The 21,645-nt window shown below is 47.5% G+C and overlaps 1 protein-coding gene across 1 annotated transcript in view; it reads right to left on the reverse strand.

Annotated features, from left to right (window-relative positions):
* Nucleotides 1-455: 455 nt before the first annotated feature.
* COL5A1 (collagen type V alpha 1 chain) overlaps nt 456-21,645 on the reverse strand; it is a 113,752-nt gene continuing 92,562 nt past the window's right edge. Inside the window, exons 43-66 of the mRNA XM_029960567.1 lie at nt 20,816-20,923; nt 20,161-20,214; nt 19,404-19,457; nt 19,117-19,224; nt 18,969-19,022; nt 18,772-18,879; nt 18,581-18,634; nt 18,151-18,258; nt 17,040-17,093; nt 16,624-16,677; nt 16,113-16,166; nt 15,622-15,675; nt 14,790-14,897; nt 14,323-14,376; nt 14,174-14,227; nt 13,947-14,054; nt 13,463-13,516; nt 12,777-12,812; nt 11,959-12,012; nt 11,346-11,604; nt 10,807-10,919; nt 8,739-8,807; nt 4,696-4,929; nt 456-2,084 (exon numbers count right to left, since the gene is read on the reverse strand). Coding sequence (XP_029816427.1) covers nt 1,938-2,084; nt 4,696-4,929; nt 8,739-8,807; nt 10,807-10,919; nt 11,346-11,604; nt 11,959-12,012; nt 12,777-12,812; nt 13,463-13,516; nt 13,947-14,054; nt 14,174-14,227; nt 14,323-14,376; nt 14,790-14,897; nt 15,622-15,675; nt 16,113-16,166; nt 16,624-16,677; nt 17,040-17,093; nt 18,151-18,258; nt 18,581-18,634; nt 18,772-18,879; nt 18,969-19,022; nt 19,117-19,224; nt 19,404-19,457; nt 20,161-20,214; nt 20,816-20,923 — 2,154 coding nt within the window. The 3' untranslated portion in view covers nt 456-1,937. The remainder of the gene's footprint in view (nt 2,085-4,695; nt 4,930-8,738; nt 8,808-10,806; nt 10,920-11,345; nt 11,605-11,958; nt 12,013-12,776; nt 12,813-13,462; nt 13,517-13,946; nt 14,055-14,173; nt 14,228-14,322; nt 14,377-14,789; nt 14,898-15,621; nt 15,676-16,112; nt 16,167-16,623; nt 16,678-17,039; nt 17,094-18,150; nt 18,259-18,580; nt 18,635-18,771; nt 18,880-18,968; nt 19,023-19,116; nt 19,225-19,403; nt 19,458-20,160; nt 20,215-20,815; nt 20,924-21,645) is intronic.

Raw genomic sequence — 21,645 nt, forward strand, 5'->3', positions numbered from 1 at the left:
ACATCATATATAGGCTTTTCTTCACAGTAAATGTGATGTCTTTTCCTTTATGGTGAAAGATTCCCCTTGGTTCAAGTGTTGCTGTAACACTCCAGGCCAAATAATAATAATAATAATAATAAAAAAAAAAAACCACCCCCGCCCTGCAGCATCTATTTTTCCAGCTGAGAGATCTAAACGAGGAAAACGGCCACGGAGGAAAAAAAACAAATGGAAAAAGAAGATGGTGTCAGCACGTTGTGAGCCGTGGAAAAAAAAAAAAGCCACTGTGGGAACAGCAAGAGAATTGCAGAGTCCCGGCAGCACCCACACGGCTCCGGCACCGCGTCAGGACACCCGACATCTACATAAATTAGCACCACAAACGTTCAGCACTGAGTACAATCTGCTCTGGTTACCACCGGGAAAAACGTGTGGATAGTCTTGGGGGGAAAAAAAAAGAAAAAAAAAAAGAAAAAAAAAGGAAAAAAAAGGATGTAAGAAATAACGGAAAGCACATTTAGTACCTTTTCTGCACGGACCATAAAAGCTGCTGTGATACAAAGGAGAGGAGAGGGTCTTCTACTTAACAAATATAAAGGTGACATGCACTTATATGTCTGTCTGAAAGTGGATGAAAAGCAGAGCTGGTGGGAGATTGGCCAGTGGCAGGGTATCACCAGTGTTGTATTAAAGTTATCAAACAGATAGCACCACAGAGACATGTAAAAATAAAAAGCACCTTTTTTTTTTCTTCCTTTTTTTTTTTTACACTTGATATTCAGAGAGGATGAATGGACTTCCCCTGCCACTGGGGATGGATTTGGTTTTAATTATTATTATTATAAAAGAATGTTGAAGGGAAAAAAGAAGAATTAATTTAAAACAGGTATGTTAAGCAAGCACATAAAAAGGCAGAGACTCGAAGCAGATCCTGCTTTTCGATCAGGGTTTTGTAGAAAATTTGTTAAAAAGTGGCTTTAATTTCCTAATTTTGAAGTGAATCCTTCCAAAAGGCAACTGTGGCTCGGGGGGCTGGTTTGCACCTCATCCTGCCAAGACTCATCCTGGGTGTAACTCCAGGGCCCTCCTGGCTCAGGGCTGGGAAGAGGCAGAGGCAGTGGGGACAGGAGTTTTTATTCCCAGGTAGATGCTTGTCTGGGCTGCTGGTGGGAAGGGTGGTGGGTTTAATACACACAAGGTCACGTGCATGTTTGGAAGCCAGAAACATTCAAACATTTAAAATAATATACAATACAAATATTTACTTACAAACATATAAAAATATAAGCACCTTTAATACATGGGAGAGAGATGCCCAGTGTGACCTTTAGCTAAATTTTGCGAAAACATAGAATTAGGCAACTCAGTGGAGATAACTAAAATTTCTGGGATTGGCCACGACACCTCCTTGCTAGAGCTGAGCCAAATCTCGTGGAATAACAACAAAACGCCTTTGATGAGCTTTGGATTGGAGCCAGGACTTCAACATCAAGCTGAACACAGGAGTTTCAAGTTTTTCCCCAATTTTTTTTTCCTTAGAAACGAGCAGACAAACAACAATCTACAGGCAAGCGCTCGCTGCTGCTCACAAGAAGAAGAAGAAGAAGAAGAAGAAGAAGAAGGAGTCTCTGATGGCGGCGGGGTCTGCTCGGTGGCCCTGGAGCAGCAGGGACAGGTCTCCAGGCCACGTGTGCGGCGGCCGGTCATGGAATTCTGCGTCCGTGGTGACTGTGGGTCAGAGGTGTCCCGGAGGAAAACTCAGGGGGGAAGAACGAGGGATGAAACGAAAACAACAAAAAAAAAATAACCCATCGCTGTCCAGTCTCGCAATGTGCATGTGACAAGGAATTCTTCTTTTCTTTTTTTTTTTTTACTATTCAATTTTTTTTTTTTTAATTAAATGGCGCAATGAGGTTACGAGGTTGCTCATTTGGAGACTAGTTTTCAGGTGGCTCTTAGCCCATGAAGCAAGCTGGTCCCACCTCGAATCCAAATTTCTGTGACACTTCTCCGAAGTCATTGAACATGATGTCGACTATAGGTACTTGCTCTACTTTGGGCGTGTTGATTTCCAGGATGGTTTTCTGATAGCCCTTCTTTGCCTGGTGGGGAGAAGAGGGAGAGAGAGAGGAGCTCTGGTGATGCCTTCCAAGCCAACATCAGCAAGATATCATGACTGAGCACTCACCACTCAGGCAATGCCCAGAGATACCTTACCCAGGCGTTTTCTGACCCAAATTAGTCACCCAGCAACAAACACGGATTTATTTGCCCTGCAGATTTACCAGACATGGAATGGGGACGACTGAGCAAAGCCCTGGGAGATGTTCACCCTGAACCCAGACTTTGCTGCCATGCAGATCACGACACACTAACTCTGCTGTCAGCACATCTCCCAGCTGGAACAGGAGCCTGGTAAAATTGTTGTGGCTGTGCAATAGTTGTTTTACCTCCCCGAGGACACGCATGGGTTGTTGAGCAAATGGGAGCGATTTAATTTGAATATATTAGTTTGACTATTACCCGAGCGCTACCGAAAAGATCACATTTAAAGTTTGATGGAATTCACAAGGTGATGTTGTCTTTTTATTGTGCCTGGTAGCCATACAGTTATTTCCAAAATATAAATAATTATTAGAGGAGCAGAAGTGCACCCGAGGGCATACAAGGCTGCACAAACAAGTGAATTTATGGAGCAGCTTTTGGCTCTACCTTTCCCTCTGATTTGTGTGTCTCGGCAGAGTTGGCTGTATCACAGCTACTGAGAAAGGGCTGTAAGATCAGGAAAAACACATTCAAATAATGGTCTGAACATAAGCCCTGGAGATCCACTGACTGCAGCACAGCCAGAGCGTGGGTCCTACCAGGACCTCTGCGGCAACGCCGTGTCAGGCAGATCAACCTCATTTTCCACACAGCAGGGCTCAATCACAGAATCATTTAGGTTGGAAAAGACCTTTAAGATCACCAAGTCCAACCATTAACCCAGCATGGCCAAGTCTGTAACCTGAATGAGTTCTAGTACTCGCTCCCACAAATGGATTAAATGCATCTCTAAATTTCTGGCGGGGTTCTCACAGCCTTTTAGTTGGTCTAAGATTTGGATTAAAATCATCTTTAATGTAGAAGAACTTGTAAACAATAAACTCCCTTAAATCTTAAATATCCTGTCTGTGGTTTGGGCAGCACAGTCTACCAGGGAGTTTACAGGAGTCCAGGTGATGCAGAGCAACCTGTGCCAGGGCCTCCCCACCCTCACAGGGAAAAATTCCTTCCTAATAGCCAATCTAAATCTATCCTTCTTCACCTTAAAGCCATTCCCCCTTGGCCTAGTATTCCTCATTAGGGAGAGGAATGATGGCACATTTAAACTCAAAGGGTTTTCAGCAGGCACATCCACCCTAACAAGTGAAATGTGTGATCCTACAACATCCCTGAGACTTCAGAAGGGAAAGGAAGGCACTTTTTACCAAGGACATGTTGTGTCAGCAGGAGATATGAGGTACTTGAGGATAAACTTCTGAGTTTATCCTTGCCGTTTCCCTCTTCTTTTAATGAACATGTTAAAAGAAGTGATTCTAATCTGATTTTCCTCATTGCTCCTACAGCAAAAATCGTGTTTGTGCCAGAACAGAACCATTTTAATCTCAAATTATGTGGGGAGCTTTTTCTGTCAAACATCTCAATCTTTCTGTCCCGTGGGCTTCAAGCACTGCAGTTCCAGAGGGTGGGAATTATGCATGTTTTTGCACCAGCAAGCTGGGTCTCAAAATAAAGGCAGGCAGCACCTGCTTTGCCAAATTTTTATCTCCTGATGGCAGATTTTTAAGAGTTTAAACCCAAATCAGGCATCCAATGAAAGAGGCAGAAGCAAAGAGGGGGCGCTGGGCCCCTCTGGAAACTGTGGCTGTTCCTTGTGGCTGAAGGGAAGGTGAGGAGCAGGATGGGCTGGAAGGGGAGGGGAGAGCTTCATTCTGGGCAAAAAAATCTCATGGGGGGAAAAAGCTAAAGAGAAAGATGTTAGAAGTCACATTTGAAACACGAGCAGGGGTGTGAACCTGTCTCCTGCATCCCTTAGATCATCTCATCTGTACAGAGTCAGGCTTTGCTTTGGTTTGTCCTGTCCCAGGGGCACTGGTGGCTCCTGTGAAGGGCTGGGGGACACACAGAGCAAAGCCCAGCTCTGGGCTGGGCTCCCCTGGCTGGAGCTGGATGCACCCCCATGACCAGCACAGCCCCTGGGGCTGCACACAGAAAAACATCATCCAACCCAATGCCAAACCCTTAATACTTTCCCCTCCAAGATTTCCTGAGGGTAGTTAAAAAGATCATTATTAAAACCTGCAAAACTCATCCACGACTGGGTGTCATCGCTCACCTCACCCCCTGTGAGGAAACAGGGGAGAGCAAAGGCAAGGGGGGGGACATTTAAAAGCAGTCTAAAAGGAGTTTTTAGGCAGCTTAATTAGATTATCAGATCAATTTGATTCCTAGAGGTGCTGCAGCTTCTCCTGACCTGGAGTGGAATCACATATTCCCAGCTTATGGAAGAGCGAGCTCCATGTCTCCCGTGCCAGGGCCCACCCTCAGGACAACTACACCAACGGGCACAGGAAACTTGGAGGGGATTTGCTCCGAGGCAGATGGTGCTGGACAACCCGGGGAGGGGGACAGAGAGCCCCGGGGTGTCCCCTTCCAGCCCTGCCCACGTACCGCGCAGCCGTCCAGGGCGGCTCGGATGTAGGGGTTGTTGTCGTAGGACATCTCCTCGTCGTTGGAGCCCAGGAACCTGATGGCCTTGTCGTAGCTGTTGGTGGTGGCATCGTGCCAGGCCACGGACTGGTAGCAGTTGTAGGTGATGTTCTGGTGGGCCGAGGCGCTCAGGAGCCGCAGGAAGGTCATCTGCACCACCCCGATGGGGTTCCCGTCCGAGTCCACGTAGGAGAGCTGTGAGGGGGCAGAGAATGGGAAATGCTGGGCAGTGAGGGGGGATACAACGTGTCTGGGGGGGCTCTGAGGACCACCAGTGTCACCACCCCACCGGGGTGCAGGCACTGCTCCTGCCACAGGGCTGCTCTGGTCCTCCCGTGGCCGGGGCATGGATGACAAAGGGCATTTTATTCTCTTGCTGCACATGAGCTAAAAAAATAAGGCTAATTCAAAGCAGGAGGCAAAAGGAAGGGGAATTCAACCCAAAAAGGTGCACATTTGGGGATATATGTCTCAAGTTTAAGCCAATACTGAGCATATTTCTCCAGCTTTTGAGGAGGAGAGAAAGCAGATTCCTGTAAGGGTTTGGGGTTTATTTTTCTGTCCTGTTTGACAAGATTTCCTGGCTGCTGTGGGTTTTTTATTCTTCATACTCTGTGGTATTTCCCATTCATTTTTCCTGGGCACCAAACACTGGGGTTTCAAGCAATCTTTGCACTTGATCTGCAGCAATCCTGTTCCTGCTGATAAGGACTGGGGGCTGCCGTGGCTGGCAGGGCTGCACTCAGGTAAAGGGAAAATGGATTTGCTGCCCTTAGGGCATGTTGTGAACCCAGGGCTGCCCCTGCACACTGAGATTTGCTCCGTTCTTCCCAGGCTGCTTTTCTCCCAAGCAGGAGAACGGTGCCTGTAATATATTTCTGCAAAATGGAATTTACTGAAACCCAATTCCAGCGCTTAAGGGATTCAGGACTTTCTGGGAGTTTTATGCCCCGCCGAAGAAGCAAACACAAAATGAGTTTGCACATATGAGCTGGCTGTGCTTGAGGTGGCATCTCCAGCCATGACCAAGCCACTGCCCTCGAGGGACAGTTGGGTTCCTTTAGAAACAACCAGGAGAAAAACACAGGCACAAAACCAGCGGAGTTTCCTTCGAGGTACCACGAGACATCGAGTTGTGGTGCAAGCTGCAAACAGTAGAAGAGATTCATAACCAGGTAATAAAACAATGAACGAAAAGGTAATAAAAATAAATGAATGTACCAACCGGTTGTCAGGATACTGTTGCACTGTCCTCCTGAGAGTTAAATATGACTGACCAGCAGAGAGCCAGGCATGCCAGGAGAGCTACCAGAAAACCACCAGGACGTGGAAGGAAGGGGACACAAAATGCCAAGCACTTGGCACACACCCAGTGCCATGTGGCACTACTGACCTGCAGGACCCACTGCTCTTATTTGGTCTTATTTCACTTCAGAGCTTGGTTTGGAGCCTGGCTGCTCGCTAAGGGGTCTCTGATGCTGTTTAGCTTCTGCAGATTGTGTGAAGCCCTCTCCCAGCTTTGCAACTGGAGCCACTGGGAACTGGCTGTGGGCATAAGGTTTGCTCATGGGAACAGCTTTGCAAAAATCAGTCATTTCCTCTTTTTCCTGTGCTGCTATTTCCCTGTGGCAGATGCCATATGGTTGTGAAGGATAATGGGATGGGATGGGATGGGTGGCAGGCCTTGTTAGAGCTACTGGGAATTGTGTGTAACACACACAGAATGAAAGCAGAAGAAAACATCTGCAACCCTCTCATCCCTCTAAATTCAGCTTGGCTGCATCATGAGAAAAGGTAAAAAATTGGCTCCAGGTACTCTGTGTCATTGATTAATGGTGTTGTGGAAGCATCAAAACAAGCTGATTTCTTCGTATTGCACAGTTACTACATCCTTCTTACTTTGGGTGTTCCCAGCTGCACACCCTGTGCAATTCCAGGATTCACCTGGAGCCCCCTGTCAGCAGTGCTAAGCATCCAGGTGAAAATCTTCCCCTCCAATTTGAGGTTCCCCATGGGCTCAGGCACCAAAAAATCTGCTCAGCCTACGTGGAAAGACACCAGGGACCTTCTCCATGGAGTAACAGGAGCAGAGTTGCACCCAGAGGAGAACTCAAACTTATTCATTCCCTCCATCTACACACAGATTTTAGCTGATCTGGGATCCACCAGGCAAATATCTCCTCAATTTACCAGTCTCATGGCTCCAAGTAGAGACCGGGGTGAAATGAGAGGACCTTTCAAAATAAAGAGATAAATAAAACTTTGCTTTCATAGCTTGCATTTTTAACAGTTTTGTGAATTGCTTAGGTAGGTCTTCTACGTGCTGGTGGCTTTTTTTTTTTCCAAATAGAAAAAGCAGGAAAGGTAAAAAAAGCAAGAAAATGACAATACAAAGAGATGGAACAAAGAGCTCCAAGTAGCACCAGAAATTCTTATCTAAAAAAAATAAGCCCTAAGGTCTAGCTTGACAATTGAGCCTCTAATGTAGCTGATAGACTGGGAAAAAAAGAGGCAGGGAATATGGAGAAGTGAAGGCACTTGTGTAATATTAACTGATTAAGTGCTCTGTAATTAAGCTATGAGTAGTTGCCCTCCAAGGAGCCACAAGGCTGAAGCCTTGGCTTTGAAGCCTTACTTGATAATGCAGAAAAGCTACAGAAGCCACGTCCTTCTTGTGGGCAGAATCAGAGCAAAACGTGTTTAGCAGCGATGAAATGCGGCGCAGGGAAACAACGTGGTGATTTTCTGGGTTGTTTGCCTTTTAAGGTGGAAGTTTGGGGGGCACTGCAAGAACCCCCTTTCCTGGGGAGAGGACAACAGCATGGAGCAGCTCAGTGTGACACAGTAAAGCATCTGCCTTTGGGGACAGGTTGGTTTTATCTGCTGGATAAATTATCTTCTTCCCTAATTCTCCTCATTTGACTGAGCTCATTATCTGCATCTTGCTAATCCTACACAAACTGATACACAAGGGGGAGATTTCTGTTGCTTAAGGAGACCTGGCTGACCCTAATCAGCTGCTGCTCTGACATCCCTGATCAGGACTTGGTCTCTGTGGGAGTGATCTGTCCACAAAGTGGATGTCCTGTTACAGGACAATATACAGGAGCTTTCTCTGTTTTATGTGTTGCTGTCTTTCTGACATCAAACATTGTCTGACTTTACAGCAGCTCTTCTCCCTTGAAAAAATCCTTAATTGTGACTAAGTCAAAACCCTGCCCACTAGACCTGGCAAATGCAGGTGACTTGAAATCTTCCTCTAGAATAGTGACTTCATGTCTCCCAAGTTCCGTGAGGAATGTGGGAGTCCCTGGTGTGGCTCATCTCCAGTATGGGAGACAAAATCCATCCTTTGGGGAAAACCTGCCCCAGACCAGATATGTGCAGATCCACGCCCTCAACCTGGATACCAGTGAGCACAGGCTGTGACAGCTCTGGGCTGGAGCATCACTTTAGGGGTCTCTCAGCTCTTGGGATAAGGCCTCGTCTCTGTGGGACATGGGGACACCCAGTTTGCCCTTGCCATAATGGGAACTGATGAGGAGCCAGCAACAGCCCTCCTTGTGGGATGCAGACATCCTGCAGTGCCCTGTGAGGACAAACCTACAACAGCTCCATCTCTTCAGGGTCCCCCAGCACATCACCGTGTCCCCTTCCAACCCAGGGCAAAGCTCATCACCTGTTCCCGGGTTCCCAGTCAAGCAGACTGGAAAAAAAAGTGCTTCCACGGGGTTTTGTTTCTTTCTCAGTATTCCACCTTAAATGTTTTGCCACGGCTGGTGGTGGTGATTAGTCCAGCATGCAGAGTGCAGCAGGTCTGGCCATACCAAAGCAGATGAGGAGCTCTGATTCAGGCTCGAGGGCCAAGGTGAGCCACTTACCAAAGACCCCCGCTTGTATTGACTATACCATGTGGAAGGCTGTTCTTTGGGCCAACGAGCCATTTTACTCTGTAAAATATGACAGGGGTTAAGGAAAACAGAAAGCACCAAGATGCATCTTACCAGTTTACCGCGCTTGAATTCACTGAACCAGGAGCCCGGGGTTTCCTTTGGCCAAGAAGTAATTCTAGCCTAGTTTGGGGACGGCAAGGAGGGAAGAGAGAAAGAAAAAAAAAAAAAAGAAATTAAAACAGTTACATTCAGTTCCACAAGCAGCATGTCTTATTGGAAGTGTCCAACTTCCTTCTGAATAATTTCTTAATCTTTTACACCAATAATGAGTGGTGGGCAGAGCACTAAAGTGCCCCTAGAACAGAGGGGGGTGGTGTGGTCCTCCCCCAGGTACCCAGTGGTGCCCTGGCACCACCTTCCTTAGCTAAGGGCTAATGATCTCTGCCTCCTAGACACTTTGGATGCAAATCTAGCAGTGCAGTCTAATGAGAGGAAAAGTAAAAGGAAAGATAGAGAGGGAAAAAGGTGCAATGATCTTCATGGGAGGGCTGCGGTGGAGAGGCAGCACTGGAAACTGAGGAGGCTTCTGCCACTCTAATGCCAAATCCAGATGCTGTGGGGCTGGGAAAGGCAAAGGATGTGATTAAGGAAGAGCCTCTACCTGTCTCCTGTGTTTAAGGTGCAGCACAGACCGTGCAGATGGTGCTGGACCGCATGTGATGGAGCTCCAACAACCTGGAGCGATGGTGACCGTGACAAAAAATCAGCCATCAGAGCACCCTTTATGGCAGCCCCACCCAAGCAGCTGAAGCACTTTTTTTGAGTCAGAGCACAAGGAAGTAACATGGCTGCCTTCTGTTCCCTCACCCTCCCACAACCCCCCTCACTTCTGCCTCAAATCTCCCCAAAAACTACAGCCAAGCTCCATGCAGGTGTCTTGGGATTGTCCTTTCCTTTCCAGCACGTGAACTGTAAAGCAAATCAGCGTGTTTCTGCTGGTTGAGGGATGAACTGAGAGGGGATATGGCTCAAACTCTGCTGTGGCTTATAATAAAACCAGAGTACTGAGACTCAGCCAGTACTCAGTGCTTCTGTGGTCAATGTTTGCATTCCTCTAGATGGAAAAAGAGCAGGCTGAAGGTTTTTCTTATGAATAAAGTATTGCAGAAGCGTAGCACAGTTTGCACTTGAGGAGTATCACACAGAGCCCCTCACAGGACGAGCATGGCAAGACTCTGAGATCCTGTAAGATCATGGCCAGAATCCAATTTTAGCTGTCAACATTTCGAGGAGAGACACGGCAAGTTGATACACAGGAGAAGAAATCTATCTCCTATTTAAACAGCCCTAAGAAAAACTCCAGGAATATTTATGTTGCATGTTATTTGTTCAGCTCTGACACATATTTCTGGTGGGTGAAATGCAGCAAGCGAACGGCTCAGCTTTGTCACAGCTGGAGCACAACTGAGACACTGGCAGAGCTCCCCCAGGCTGAATTGCAAGAGCTTCTGCTTGGCCAGTGCAAGAGCTGGTCCCCAGGCAGGGGGAAGAGGAGCTCTGGAAAGCAGAGTGCATGGATACAGGACAAAAATGATGAGTTTGGTTGAGCTAAGCGCGTCATTACACAAAATAACTTCATCAACCTTGCACATCAGCACCAGGGAGAGAGCTGACGATACCTGCAATCGTTTAGGATTGTTTGCCCACAGGAAACAGCAGGAAAAAATGACAGGAGATAAACATTTATCTGCTCTGCTTGGAGACACAGTAAGGGGAGAGGAGTCAGTGGTGCTTAGACATGCAGGCAGCGGAGCGACAGCCCGGCTGGGAGGGGAGACAGGGAATGAGTTAACAAAGCTCCCAGGGAGCCCCAATTCCTGCCCCAACACACTCATCTGCCTTTGTACAGCAGAGTTAAAAAAATTAACGTTTTAGCATTTATTATGCCTGGGAAATCATCAAAGGCTTGTTCCAATCTGACTTACTCAAAGAAATTCTCTTTGTCAATGTGTTCCTTATTATTTTAGAAGCAATGTTGTGTAACGAAGGAATGTTCTGGATCTTTGATCCTCACTGGTTATTGTTCAATTCTCCTGAAATTGACTGTCTATGAATATTCATAGTAGGGAACAATCTATCACCAGGACACAGGGGGAAATTAAAGGTTGTGTGGACTTACTCCTTCAGATTTCTTATCAGGGAAGATGCAAGTCTCTCCACCAGCTGTGAAATTACAGTAAACTTTGAAAGAGTCCCTGGAACATCCTTGGTTTGGATCAACCCAGTATTCACCTGGATGCATGAGCAGGGAGAGAAGGCAAGAAAGAATTAGCACTGGGAAGGAAGGACAACGGGCACTTTCCCAACCCTCTTACCAGGGATGTTTCATCTCTGTCACAGGCTACTATTTATATGTAGTTTATGAAAAACTGGTTTTAAAAAACTGGTTTATGTTCTTGTTCTAGTTAATACTGTGGCACTTTACATAAGAGATGTTTTCACTCTACATCCCCATTCTTAGAAAATTTCATTTGGAAGTGATGTACAGTGATTATCTAGCCCAACTCTACAAATTCTTTCTCTCCCAGCAAAATTCCTCATGGAGCACCAGGACAAGGGACTCCTCAAATTACTCCTCTTCCCGCCCTCCCTTCTCTTTGTTTTGTGGAGCTGGGAAACTCCCGGTGTTTTCTCCATATCCCCTGTCCCGGGACACACCGTCTGGGAAGTCGGGGTGACAGAGCTGCAGGTCCTTGCAGGTCCGTGCTGGGTTGTGCTGAGTGCCCAGTGGATGCTTCATTTGCTCGATTTCCAGTTTCAGGGAGTTCAGGGAGCCGAAGATCTCCTCCATGCCATCGGCATAGTCCATGTAGTTGTCGGCGTTCCCGTCGTCCACCAGCTGGCTGGCGTCGATGTTCCGCCTGGTCCTCTTGGAAGCCTGGATGGGCAGCGGCTGGATGACCTCTCCAGGAGGACCCTGATTTGTGGGGAAAGAGGATACAACTTCTCATTGCACTGGAAGTGGAGGAGAGGCAGGAGAGGTGGCCAAAGCAGCTCCCAGCACTGAGAAACAGCATCACGAGATACACGTTAGACTTGTAAAACACCCCTGATGGTGCTGCTGAAACACTGGGCCCACCTTCCCTTTCCACCTTCCCATTAGTAATTTCTCCCTTCACATCCTGCTTTCTCCCCCAGCATCCCTAAGAGAAGCCACTCCCTTCCCAGGATTGGCAATGAATCCTTGTCCAGAAATCTTCTACTTCCCAACGTTACAACATCCATTAAATCCAAACATGGTTTCACGCTTTGTGTCATGGATTCTACTTACAGGAGGCCCTGGGGGCCCAGGAAGACCTGATTCACCCTTTGGACCTGTTGGACCCTGGGTGGAAAAACAAGAGAAAACCACGAGTCACTCAGGGAAAAAGCAGTTGTTACTTATATCACATCCCAAACATTATTTCTTTCACGGCAAAAACTTTATTCTTCAGGCACACTACAGGAGTCTTCTTGTACCCACCTCCCAAGAAAATGTTTCTTTAGGTTATCTTTGATGTTTAGGTAAAAGAAAAGATCAAACACTGGGGACTAAAGAGACAAATTTTGCTTAGGCTCCCTACAGAAAAGGAAGGATCCTCCAGTGCACAAAAACTTTACCCCTCCAAATCAATCCAACATCTTTACAAGTCAAATAAGATCTTAAAATTAATAAAACATTGAATTCTGAATGGGAAAAAGACACTAGGAAGTTGCCCAAGAGGAATTTTTAGCTGCCTGCAAAGGAGATCTGCACCACGAAGTTTCAGTGTCGTATTTCTCACCGAGTTCTTCGCTCTTCAGCTTCGCACCTCCCGCTTTCAGTCTATTTTTAATACCCTCCACTCTACAGCAGCAGGTTTTCTCCCAAGGACTATGCACTGGATTCCTCCTTATGATCTGTGCTGCGCTGCTGCTCAGTGAAGTACAGTTGTGGCACAAAAACCTTTCCCAATTACTGTTCCTGGGCTCAGACAGCCTGAAAAGGCCACGTTTGCTACAGTCATCTCTGGCTAATTGCTTTAATGCCACTGATGTGGAGGAGTCACAGCAGGTTCTACACTTAATAAGAGCTCCTCAGCCTCTTCATTTAACAGTGTCTATACTCACTGATGATCCTTTAGCACCTTTGGGACCAGGTGGACCCTGTGCAGAGAAAAATACAGAGAAGAGTCAGTACATTTCCAAGCAGAGAAGTCATCAGTCTCTCCTTTGAGAGAGAAAATAGTGCTATATAAAAGGTTTTTTTAAAATTCACTCTATTTCTATTTCCACTTTCCACAATCACTTGAGTTGGGTGCTGCTTTTATTTGCCAACACACAGAAAGCATTTGTGTCAGAGCAATCTGTGTCAGTACTCCACAACCCTGCCCTGATGGGGACTGGAGAAGCTGCTGGGGGCTCACTGCGATGTGAGGCTGATCCTGGCTCTGTGCTAAGGACACCCAGCTGCTCATCCCAGGATATCCACTGGGAAAAAATACAAATAGCAGCAAAAAGTGCAAAAAATTCACCGTGTGATTGCAGATAATGCAAAAGAAAGGGGGAAGAGAAGCAGGGTGGGATGATTTCCCTGCCTTCATCCCCCCGTGCCCATCTCACATGTCACCTCCCAGCACCCCTGGAACTCATTCAGGTGTTTGTAATGGGCTCAGCTGAGCAAACCCATGGTGACCAGAACCCTCAGACAAGGTAAAGTCAGGCCAGGACTGTGCTGGGTATTTGAGGGCACTAAAGTGGCTCCTGAAGGACTGTGCAGCTCCCAGGGAATTCCAGGATAACTGGTTGTCACATACCGGTAATCCTGGTGGCCCTGGAGGTCCGATGGGCCCAGAAGGACCTGTGATACCCTGAAAAATAACAGCAGAACAACATTGATTTGACCACCCAGCTTCAGAGGACTCCATCCCAATCTGGGGCTTTAACTGGTTTTTAAGCATGTGCATGATCCAGACAGGAGCATGAACAGGGAATCCCATATCTCATTTAGGCACACACAGTTTTAAAAATCAGCCCTCTAGATGAATATTTAATGATACCATCCCTCCAAGTCCATTCAATTCTTTTCATACTACCCTTGAGAATCCGCTTCCCACTAAAATGGGTCATTTTGCAGCATATCCACATTTCACATGTAGAATAAACCACATTAATATAGAAAATATTCCTTTGAAAATTAGCAAGAGTCCCTTTGACCATCTCTGCTGGGCTGTGCCTCCTCAAGGGCAGCAAACCTGCAGCTCAAAAGCACGTCCCATGAAGGTCTAATGGAACCTTTACCTGTTCTCCTTTGGGTCCTGCTGAGCCCTGGGGGCCTGGGAGACCTCTGTCACCCTTTTCTCCCTGCTCTCCTGGTGGCCCAATAAGGCCAATTAAACCTGGATGACCCTAAGGGAAAACAGCAGATGTTAATTAGGAATTCTCACTGGAGGCAATTGAACAGCAAAGCTACACAGCAAAGACATTTCTAGATACAAACCCAAATATATCCCAGGTGCTGTTCTTACCTTCTCCCCTTTAGGACCAGAGTCTCCTTTCAGACCAGGCAAACCCGGTGGGCCCTTTGGGAGACGGGGGGGGGAAATAAAAGAGAGGATGAATTCATGTTACACACACCCCTTTCAAAAACTCTTGGAATTTGATACTATGGACATACCATTGGGCCTGGAGGACCATCTGGGCCAGGGGATCCTGGGAGACCTTGTTCACCCTGTAAAACAGTGCAATTCCCTGAAAACAGTCATCCATGACAGCAGTGCTCCCAGCTGGGAATATTCTGATTATTTGCCTGTGCCCGGGAATGTTTGTCCTGGCTTTTCCCAGATGGCAAAGGCAAAAGGATTTATGCTCCTTTCATGCTCAAATCTCTAACTGGAACAGGGACTTGGGAGGAAACTCCCACCCAAAAAGAGCGGCTGAGAAGACCCAAGACTCAAAGAAAACATGGTGGAAGATGTTACTCACTACTCTATTATTTCCACTAAATATATTTTATCTGCTGTCAGATATTTAAGCACAGACAGAATGTTACTCTGGGAGAAAAGTATCTTCCAAGCAGATGGGATATGGTGAAGCACCAGGAACAACCCTGCCCAGAAGCTTTCTCAGACTGGGAATACTCACGACTGGACCAGGAATCCCTCGAAGGCCGTCGGGGCCGGGCTTCCCTGGAGCACCCTGGGGACCAATTGGGCCAGTCTTCCCAGGAGGTCCTTCCAAACCAGCTTCACCCTGGAGGGAAGAGGCAGGATGGTTTAATTTGTGCTGGGGCATCAAATGATTTTCAGTACCCTGTGGCTGCTGCCAGGATGTCACGGGGTGGAGGCAGGTCCACGCAAAGCAAGTAAAACTTTCTGTTCCTTGGTTTTCCTACTGCTCCCTCCCCTTTGTGCACTGAGGAGAGGTCTCCAAACTCCTTCACTTTTCAGCCTTGCCTGTTTTCCAGCAGGAACCACCCCTTGGCTCTGAGCTCCTCAGGGCAGGAAGCTTTCCTGGGTTCAGTCCTGGGAGATGAGCTAGCAAGAGGGAATCCTCCACCATCACTGTTCCTGCAGCTGCCACAACAACTGGATCTATAATTTGCAATCCCTCTCTCCATTTCCCCACCACTCCTACCAAAACAATCAGGGCCCAGTAGTGCCGTGTTTGCCCTGGGAAGGGACGTGGGGCTGTGCACTCCCTGTTATTTACAAGACGTTAAATGGCCAAATATAGCACTTTGTCATTTCAAAACAAGAAAAAACGTTCCCATGACCTTACCAAGCCCTAATTATCTCCACCGAGTTTGTTAAAGGATGAAACATAAGCTCAGATTTGAGGCCAATGGCCCCAAATCCAGGCTAATTTGTTGTAACAGTAAAATCAAATCCCTGCCTTTCAAATGCCGGCGTTGCAGAGGCCGATGCTTTTGGTATGTCAAGGATGTAGGAGAAGTAAAATCCCCTTTAATTCTTACCTTGGCTCCTTTCTCTCCTTGCCTTCCTTCGGGACCAGCTGGACCAGGAGGGCCCTAAAGAAAGCACAAAATAGATGCAAAACACAATTAGATCACAGTGATCTGAAATGGTCCATTGGAATTAGCAAAATGATGCTGCAGCCCCAGGGAAGGAGGCAAAATGGAGACAAATATCTCTGGAAAGCTTTTTGAATTAGCTGCTTGCTAAATGAATCCCTAAGCTCTGCCAGCAATGCAGGAAGAGCAGAAGCACCTCATACTTGTATTTTCTTTTGGTTGTTAACACCTTAAAAAAAAAAAATCCATGGGATTCAGCTGACAGCTTCCCATCAATTTCCAATGGCTGTGGATGGTGTATAATTTCTTTTTTTAATTATCATACATTTTACACAGTATTTACACAGCATTTATGGGAGACTTCGCAATAAAATGAGTTTTAAAAAGTCAGCACAGATACATTTGGAAAAACCCTCCTAAAACAACCAGCTTACCCTTTTTCCCGGGGGTCCAGAGGGGCCTGGCTCTCCCGTGGGACCAGGGGAACCCTAAATGGAGAGGGGAGGAGAAGAAGCCATAAATGCACCACGAGACGTGTGAAAGAGCAGCAAATGTGTAAAACTTGAGTCAGGATCTCGAGTTTGTGCTGAGCTGAGGCGTGGGCAGCCAGTACAACTCCCAACACCTCCTCGGGGTGCAGGTGGTATCTCGTTTTATCCCTTCCCACCATGAAGTACCATACGGCACGGAAAAGCTGAAAGCAAAGGCTTGGGAGTTGTTTTTCCATGAGGTAATTTATGCTTTCGGGATGTCTTGCTAAGCTGGATGGGTGGGTGGGTGGATGGATGGATGGGTGGATGGATGGATGGATGGCAGCAGCCAGGTTGCCACAAATAGGATGGACGGGCATCAGGGGACCAGTGCTGGTGGGAATTTGGTGCTCAGTGTCCTTGGACCTGCACACAGGGAGTGGGGGGAACAGATCTCATCTGTCCAGTTACTCACAGTCTGTCCAGGTTCACCATCATCACCTTTGTCACCAGGGGGACCATCTTGACCCTGAATAGGAAGACAAAAAGAAACAAGGAGGTGTATTTAGGGTGTGAATGGACTTGAGCAGAGTGTTGGCAGCAGCAGGTTCAGCTGGTCTTCATGTCACCAGGCACCACCCCTTCCCACCTCCCACTGGGAGCACTGACAACAGTGATGTCCAATGTCAAATACAGGGATAACTGCACTCATATAGCTACTGCCCCAAAGGCTGGAGCACAGTCAGACAGACTTTTGGTGGGACTTCCTAACCTTTCCCAAGTAAGGGAAGAGTAAATGACAGAGGAGCTTCTGGGGAATGAGCAGCACAGTCACACTTCACCAAACCAGGAGGAGGAACTGATCTGCCCTTCCATGAGACAAACACTTACAGCTGGACCAGGCTCTCCAGGAGGACCAGGGTCACCAGGGAAACCCACTGGACCCTGCAAAGAGAGAAGAAGGATAGTCCCAAGTCAGGGATGTTGCATCTGGAGAACTGCAGAGCACTAGTGGACAGCATGGGGAGTCACCCTACGGAGCAGGCCCCAATTCCCTCAAACACAATCCCAGACCACATCCCATCTTTGCAACTTCAGTATTTTCATCCTGTCACAGCCAGTCCAGCTCTGCATCCAGGCTGTGCAAAGCTCCAAAGGCAACATTGGGGGTTTCATTTGGTTTTTCATAAAAACATTGGACGGGTGACAGCAAAATCCTCACAACTTTGGGGAAGGTGCAGATTAGAAGATTTTGCTTCTGCTTCCTACATGATGTGTAACATTTTTTCCCAGGAAGATCCTCTCAAAGCATTTAATGACTAAAACACTTCACCATTCTTCCTCATGCAGTGTCTGTCAGGTACTTCAAATGATTCCAAGACCAGCACTCAAAAACCAGATTTCACCCAATCACGAGACATCCCAAACCCCATCTGTTGAGAGATGAGTAACTCCCCTGCCTCCTCTGCTGTTTTATGCCATCTTTGCTTATCTCAGAATAAATTTCTCCAGACAGCAAGCATCAAAGGAGAGAGCAAGATAAATACTGTACCATTGTCATCTGGTATAAATCAGGAGAGCTCCACTGGCTTCACCAGAGCTACAGCAATTAGCAGCAGCAGGGATCTGGCCGTGGAGGTACAGCTCCCAAATCCACATAAATCTTCTCTGTGCTGTTTTGGAAGCTTTGCTCTTTGCAGAAGACCTTGGCAATCCATATCCTGAAGTGCCAAGTAAATCTAGTGCAGGCCCTCTCCATGGGGGTGAGTTTTATGATGGCCTGCAAAAAGGGCTAATAATTCCAGTATTGCTGGAAAATATAGCACAGCTGGGTCTTTCCCTCATTAGAACCCTAAAGAAGGGGGCTCATATCATGTATCATTAGAGGAACAATTCTATGGCTGGTAAATGCTTTCAAATTTCCACAAATATCTCTGGAAAACCTATTTTCATGCAGAAATCCCTGCTGGGTAAGCCAAGGAAACATTGAAGGGGTACTTACAGGGCTGCCTTTGGGACCATCATCACCTGGTGGGCCTTTGGGGCCAGGTGGACCAGCAGCACCAGAGGGACCTGCTTCACCCTTTTCACCTCTTTCACCTTTAGGACCCTGCAAAGGAAAAAAAGGTGTTTCTGTTATCCAGGAAAACAATGTACTGATCTCTAATTATCCTTTAATCAGTGCTGAGAAAGAAGCTCTATTTGCATCTCCAAACACAAGGACATGATTTAGCAGTCCCTTCCCACAAAGATTAAATGGTGCTCATGGTGTTCAGTCGTGGGTAGCCCATATTTGGTGACTAAACGTGATACTATAAATACCCAGGAACATGGCAATGTGTCATCTGATACCCAAACCAAGGACAGGGTTTCTGTCCCATCCACATCCACACCTCTCCATCCACATCCATGCCTTCCCAGAGGGTACTCACCGGGAGCCCAACCTCGCCAGGAAGACCAGGCTCACCAGATTCACCAGGTTCACCCTGCACAAGGGAAAAGAGGATGGAAATATTTATATTTCGGCAGGGTGATGAGATTTTCTGCTGATGTAGCAGAGCTGACCAAGGAGTGTTGTAGCAAACTCCTGTGAGCTTCAATCAGGCTTGTCCAGATGCTTTACCTTCTCTCCTACTGCACCAGGATTTCCTATTCCCCCAGGAGGACCTTGTGGACCATCTGCTCCTGGTGGCCCAGATGGGCCTCTGGGTCCTGGTGGGCCTGGTGGACCCTGAGAGAAAGGAGAGAGAAATTTAAGACACATTTTCTCAGAGCAATGACAATGTCAGTGATGAAAAAAGAAGTATGGAACCATCTTACCATTTGCCCAACGTCTCCTGTTTCTCCTTTCTCCCCAGGTGGTCCAGGCAAGCCCTGTGGAGGTGGAGGGGGTGAGTTTTAGCTGTGAACATCTCAGGTGAGCCCCAGCTCTCACTACCCCAAGCCTGCCCTCGATACCACAAATCACCTGTAAGCCCACAGGGCCGGGGGGACCAGGGAAACCTCGGGGTCCTTCATCGCCTTTCTGCCCAAAGAGGCCCTGCTGTCCTCTGGGTCCTGGCTCTCCATCAGCTCCCTACAAGGAAAGGGTCTGACACAGCTCAGCAAAAACACAAGGTAGACACAAACCTCATCCCCACCACCTCCTGCTGCAGCCCACGGCGATGACCGGCTCGTGTTGGGCATCAGCAGTGCCAGGCAGAGACTGCCCATCCTTACAGTGTTTTTAGTGAAAAAAAGGAGAACAGTACTCACAGCTGGGCCAGGCTGACCAATTGGACCCTGGGGGCCAGTAGGACCTGGTGGACCCTGTCACAAAGCAGAAGTGCAATGTCAGCGTTAGGAGCAGAGTGTCAAGTTCCCTTGGGAAAGGTGATGCCCTTCAACACAGCCTCCATTAAACCTGCATTAATTCCCAAACCAGAGAGGGAGAACAGGGTCAGGTGTCTCTGGACACACCAGCATTCCTCAGCCCTTGTGCCAATGGCACAGCAGACACATCTTAACACATTTTTGCTCCAGAAAAGCAATGTCACACCACTCAGTTCTATCTAAATACCCATGTGTGACTCGTGTTCCTCAGGCTCTGGGCAGCACAGAAAGGGTGCTTCAGTGTGCTGCAAGCAGTTAGAGTTATCATAGAATTACAGAATGGTTTGGGTTGGAAGTGACCTCTAAAGGTCACCTGGTCCAACCCCTCTGTCATGAGCAGGGACATCTTCAACTGGATCAGAAGGGGAACTTCAGCCGAAGACCCAACTTCAGTGGCAATGGGTATTAATGTTTCACAGATGTTTGCATGGTACATGGCTGACATGGAAATGTCTCATTGTGTTCCAGGGAGCTGGAGGCTCTCACTCTTTCTAAAATCATGTGGGTATTTGATGAAGAAGAGGAGAGGATGAAGCAACAAAAGAAATACATTAAAATTATATTGTTTTCTGTTTCCAGCAAGTCATACAATGTAATGGCACTCCTCAAGAGAAGCAGCTGCAGTGTCCACTGCACTCACCTGCTCCCCTTTGTCACCCTTGCTGCCCTTCTGGCCAGGCTCCCCGATCTCACCCTGTCAGGAACAAAAGGGCACAAAGTTAGTTCACTTGGTGACCACCTCCCCATCTCAGCAGTCCAGCAATAGTCCTGAGTGTCTGTATCCTCATCCCAAAGCTGCCAATTCCCACAGAAACAGCCCAGAGTGTGCTGAATAATGCCAGTGATTTGACCATTCCAGGTATAACCAAACCCTTTTCCATCCTGCAACTCTCCTTGGCTGCCATGCAATGCAAGAAGCATCATTTTGCAGACCCTTTTAGCAGCCATGAGGGAGTCATCCCAGACTGTGTTTTCTAAGAATCTTCCATTCCAGAGGGGCTTAATGAGAGAGTGGGCAAAGGTAATTAATTTGGAAAGGCCAGGCACCCACAGGCAGGTGCTGCTGCAGGTTTTAGGGGAATGCAAACTGGATTTCATGGAATGGTGTGCCTGTGGCTGGCAGAGCACACAGAGCCCCATCTGCTGCTGCTCCCCAGGTTGGATGCTGCTCATCTCACAGACTGTGAGCACCACAAAACATCCTCCAGCAGCACATCCCACCCAATGTGGTGGAAGCACCAAGGAGGCACAGTTCCTTCCCAGAGTGACCTTGAGCAGAAGGGAGCTGTTCCCACCTTGTCTCCATCCTCTCCAGGGGGGCCGACAGGACCTGCTGGACCCGGCAGTCCCACAGGGCCCTGGATGCCATCCCGACCAGCTGGTCCTTGAGGACCCTTCTCCCCCTGGAAGCAGAAGAACAAGCAGGTCACACAGAGCTCTCCTCCACCCTCCAACCAGCCCATTACATCCCATTAATGTTTTATTCAGCTGCTAACAACCCCTGGGCATGAATAGCAAAACCTGTTCCAGCTGATATTTCATCAGGCTCTGGGTTCGCTGTCTGAAACAAGACAAAATTTCTGTCTTGAGAGATAACGAAGGAACAAACAAATCTACACAGTGAATACCCAGATCCCAGCTGCAATTTCACTGCTATAGCAATATAATCAGATTTAATCTGAACCCTCTGCCATCTCTCTCCAGATGACAAACAAGACCCCAACTAATTTTTACTCCCACAAGCCAGTTTTTGCTGATTGTGCTCCAGGCTGCCCCAGCCTTTTCCCTTCCCTGGCTGATTCCTAGCTAAGGGGGGTTCTCAGGAGGCCCTGAGCTCCCCCCTGAGCTTCTGGACAAAGGAAAACACCTGAAGTGAATAAAGCAATCTCTGCTGGCCTCCTGCTTAAACAACTACTAGCACTCCTCCAAGCTGGAGCCTTCAATCAAATTTGTTTGTTTACAGGAACTGAACAGTGAATATTTTCCAGTTTCCTCGTACATAATTTAATTGCATCTGAATCCTGGGTGCTCTCTTCTGAATAATTACATGCCACATAAATTGCCTATTCATCTACCCACTGACTGATACATCATATAGGTACTCGGCAGGACAGATGTTCCTAAA

The sequence above is a fragment of the Manacus vitellinus genome, unplaced genomic scaffold (assembly GCF_001715985.3).
Source record: "Manacus vitellinus isolate BGI_N305 unplaced genomic scaffold, ASM171598v3 scaffold_27_pilon, whole genome shotgun sequence".
NCBI lineage: Eukaryota > Metazoa > Chordata > Aves > Passeriformes > Pipridae > Manacus > Manacus vitellinus.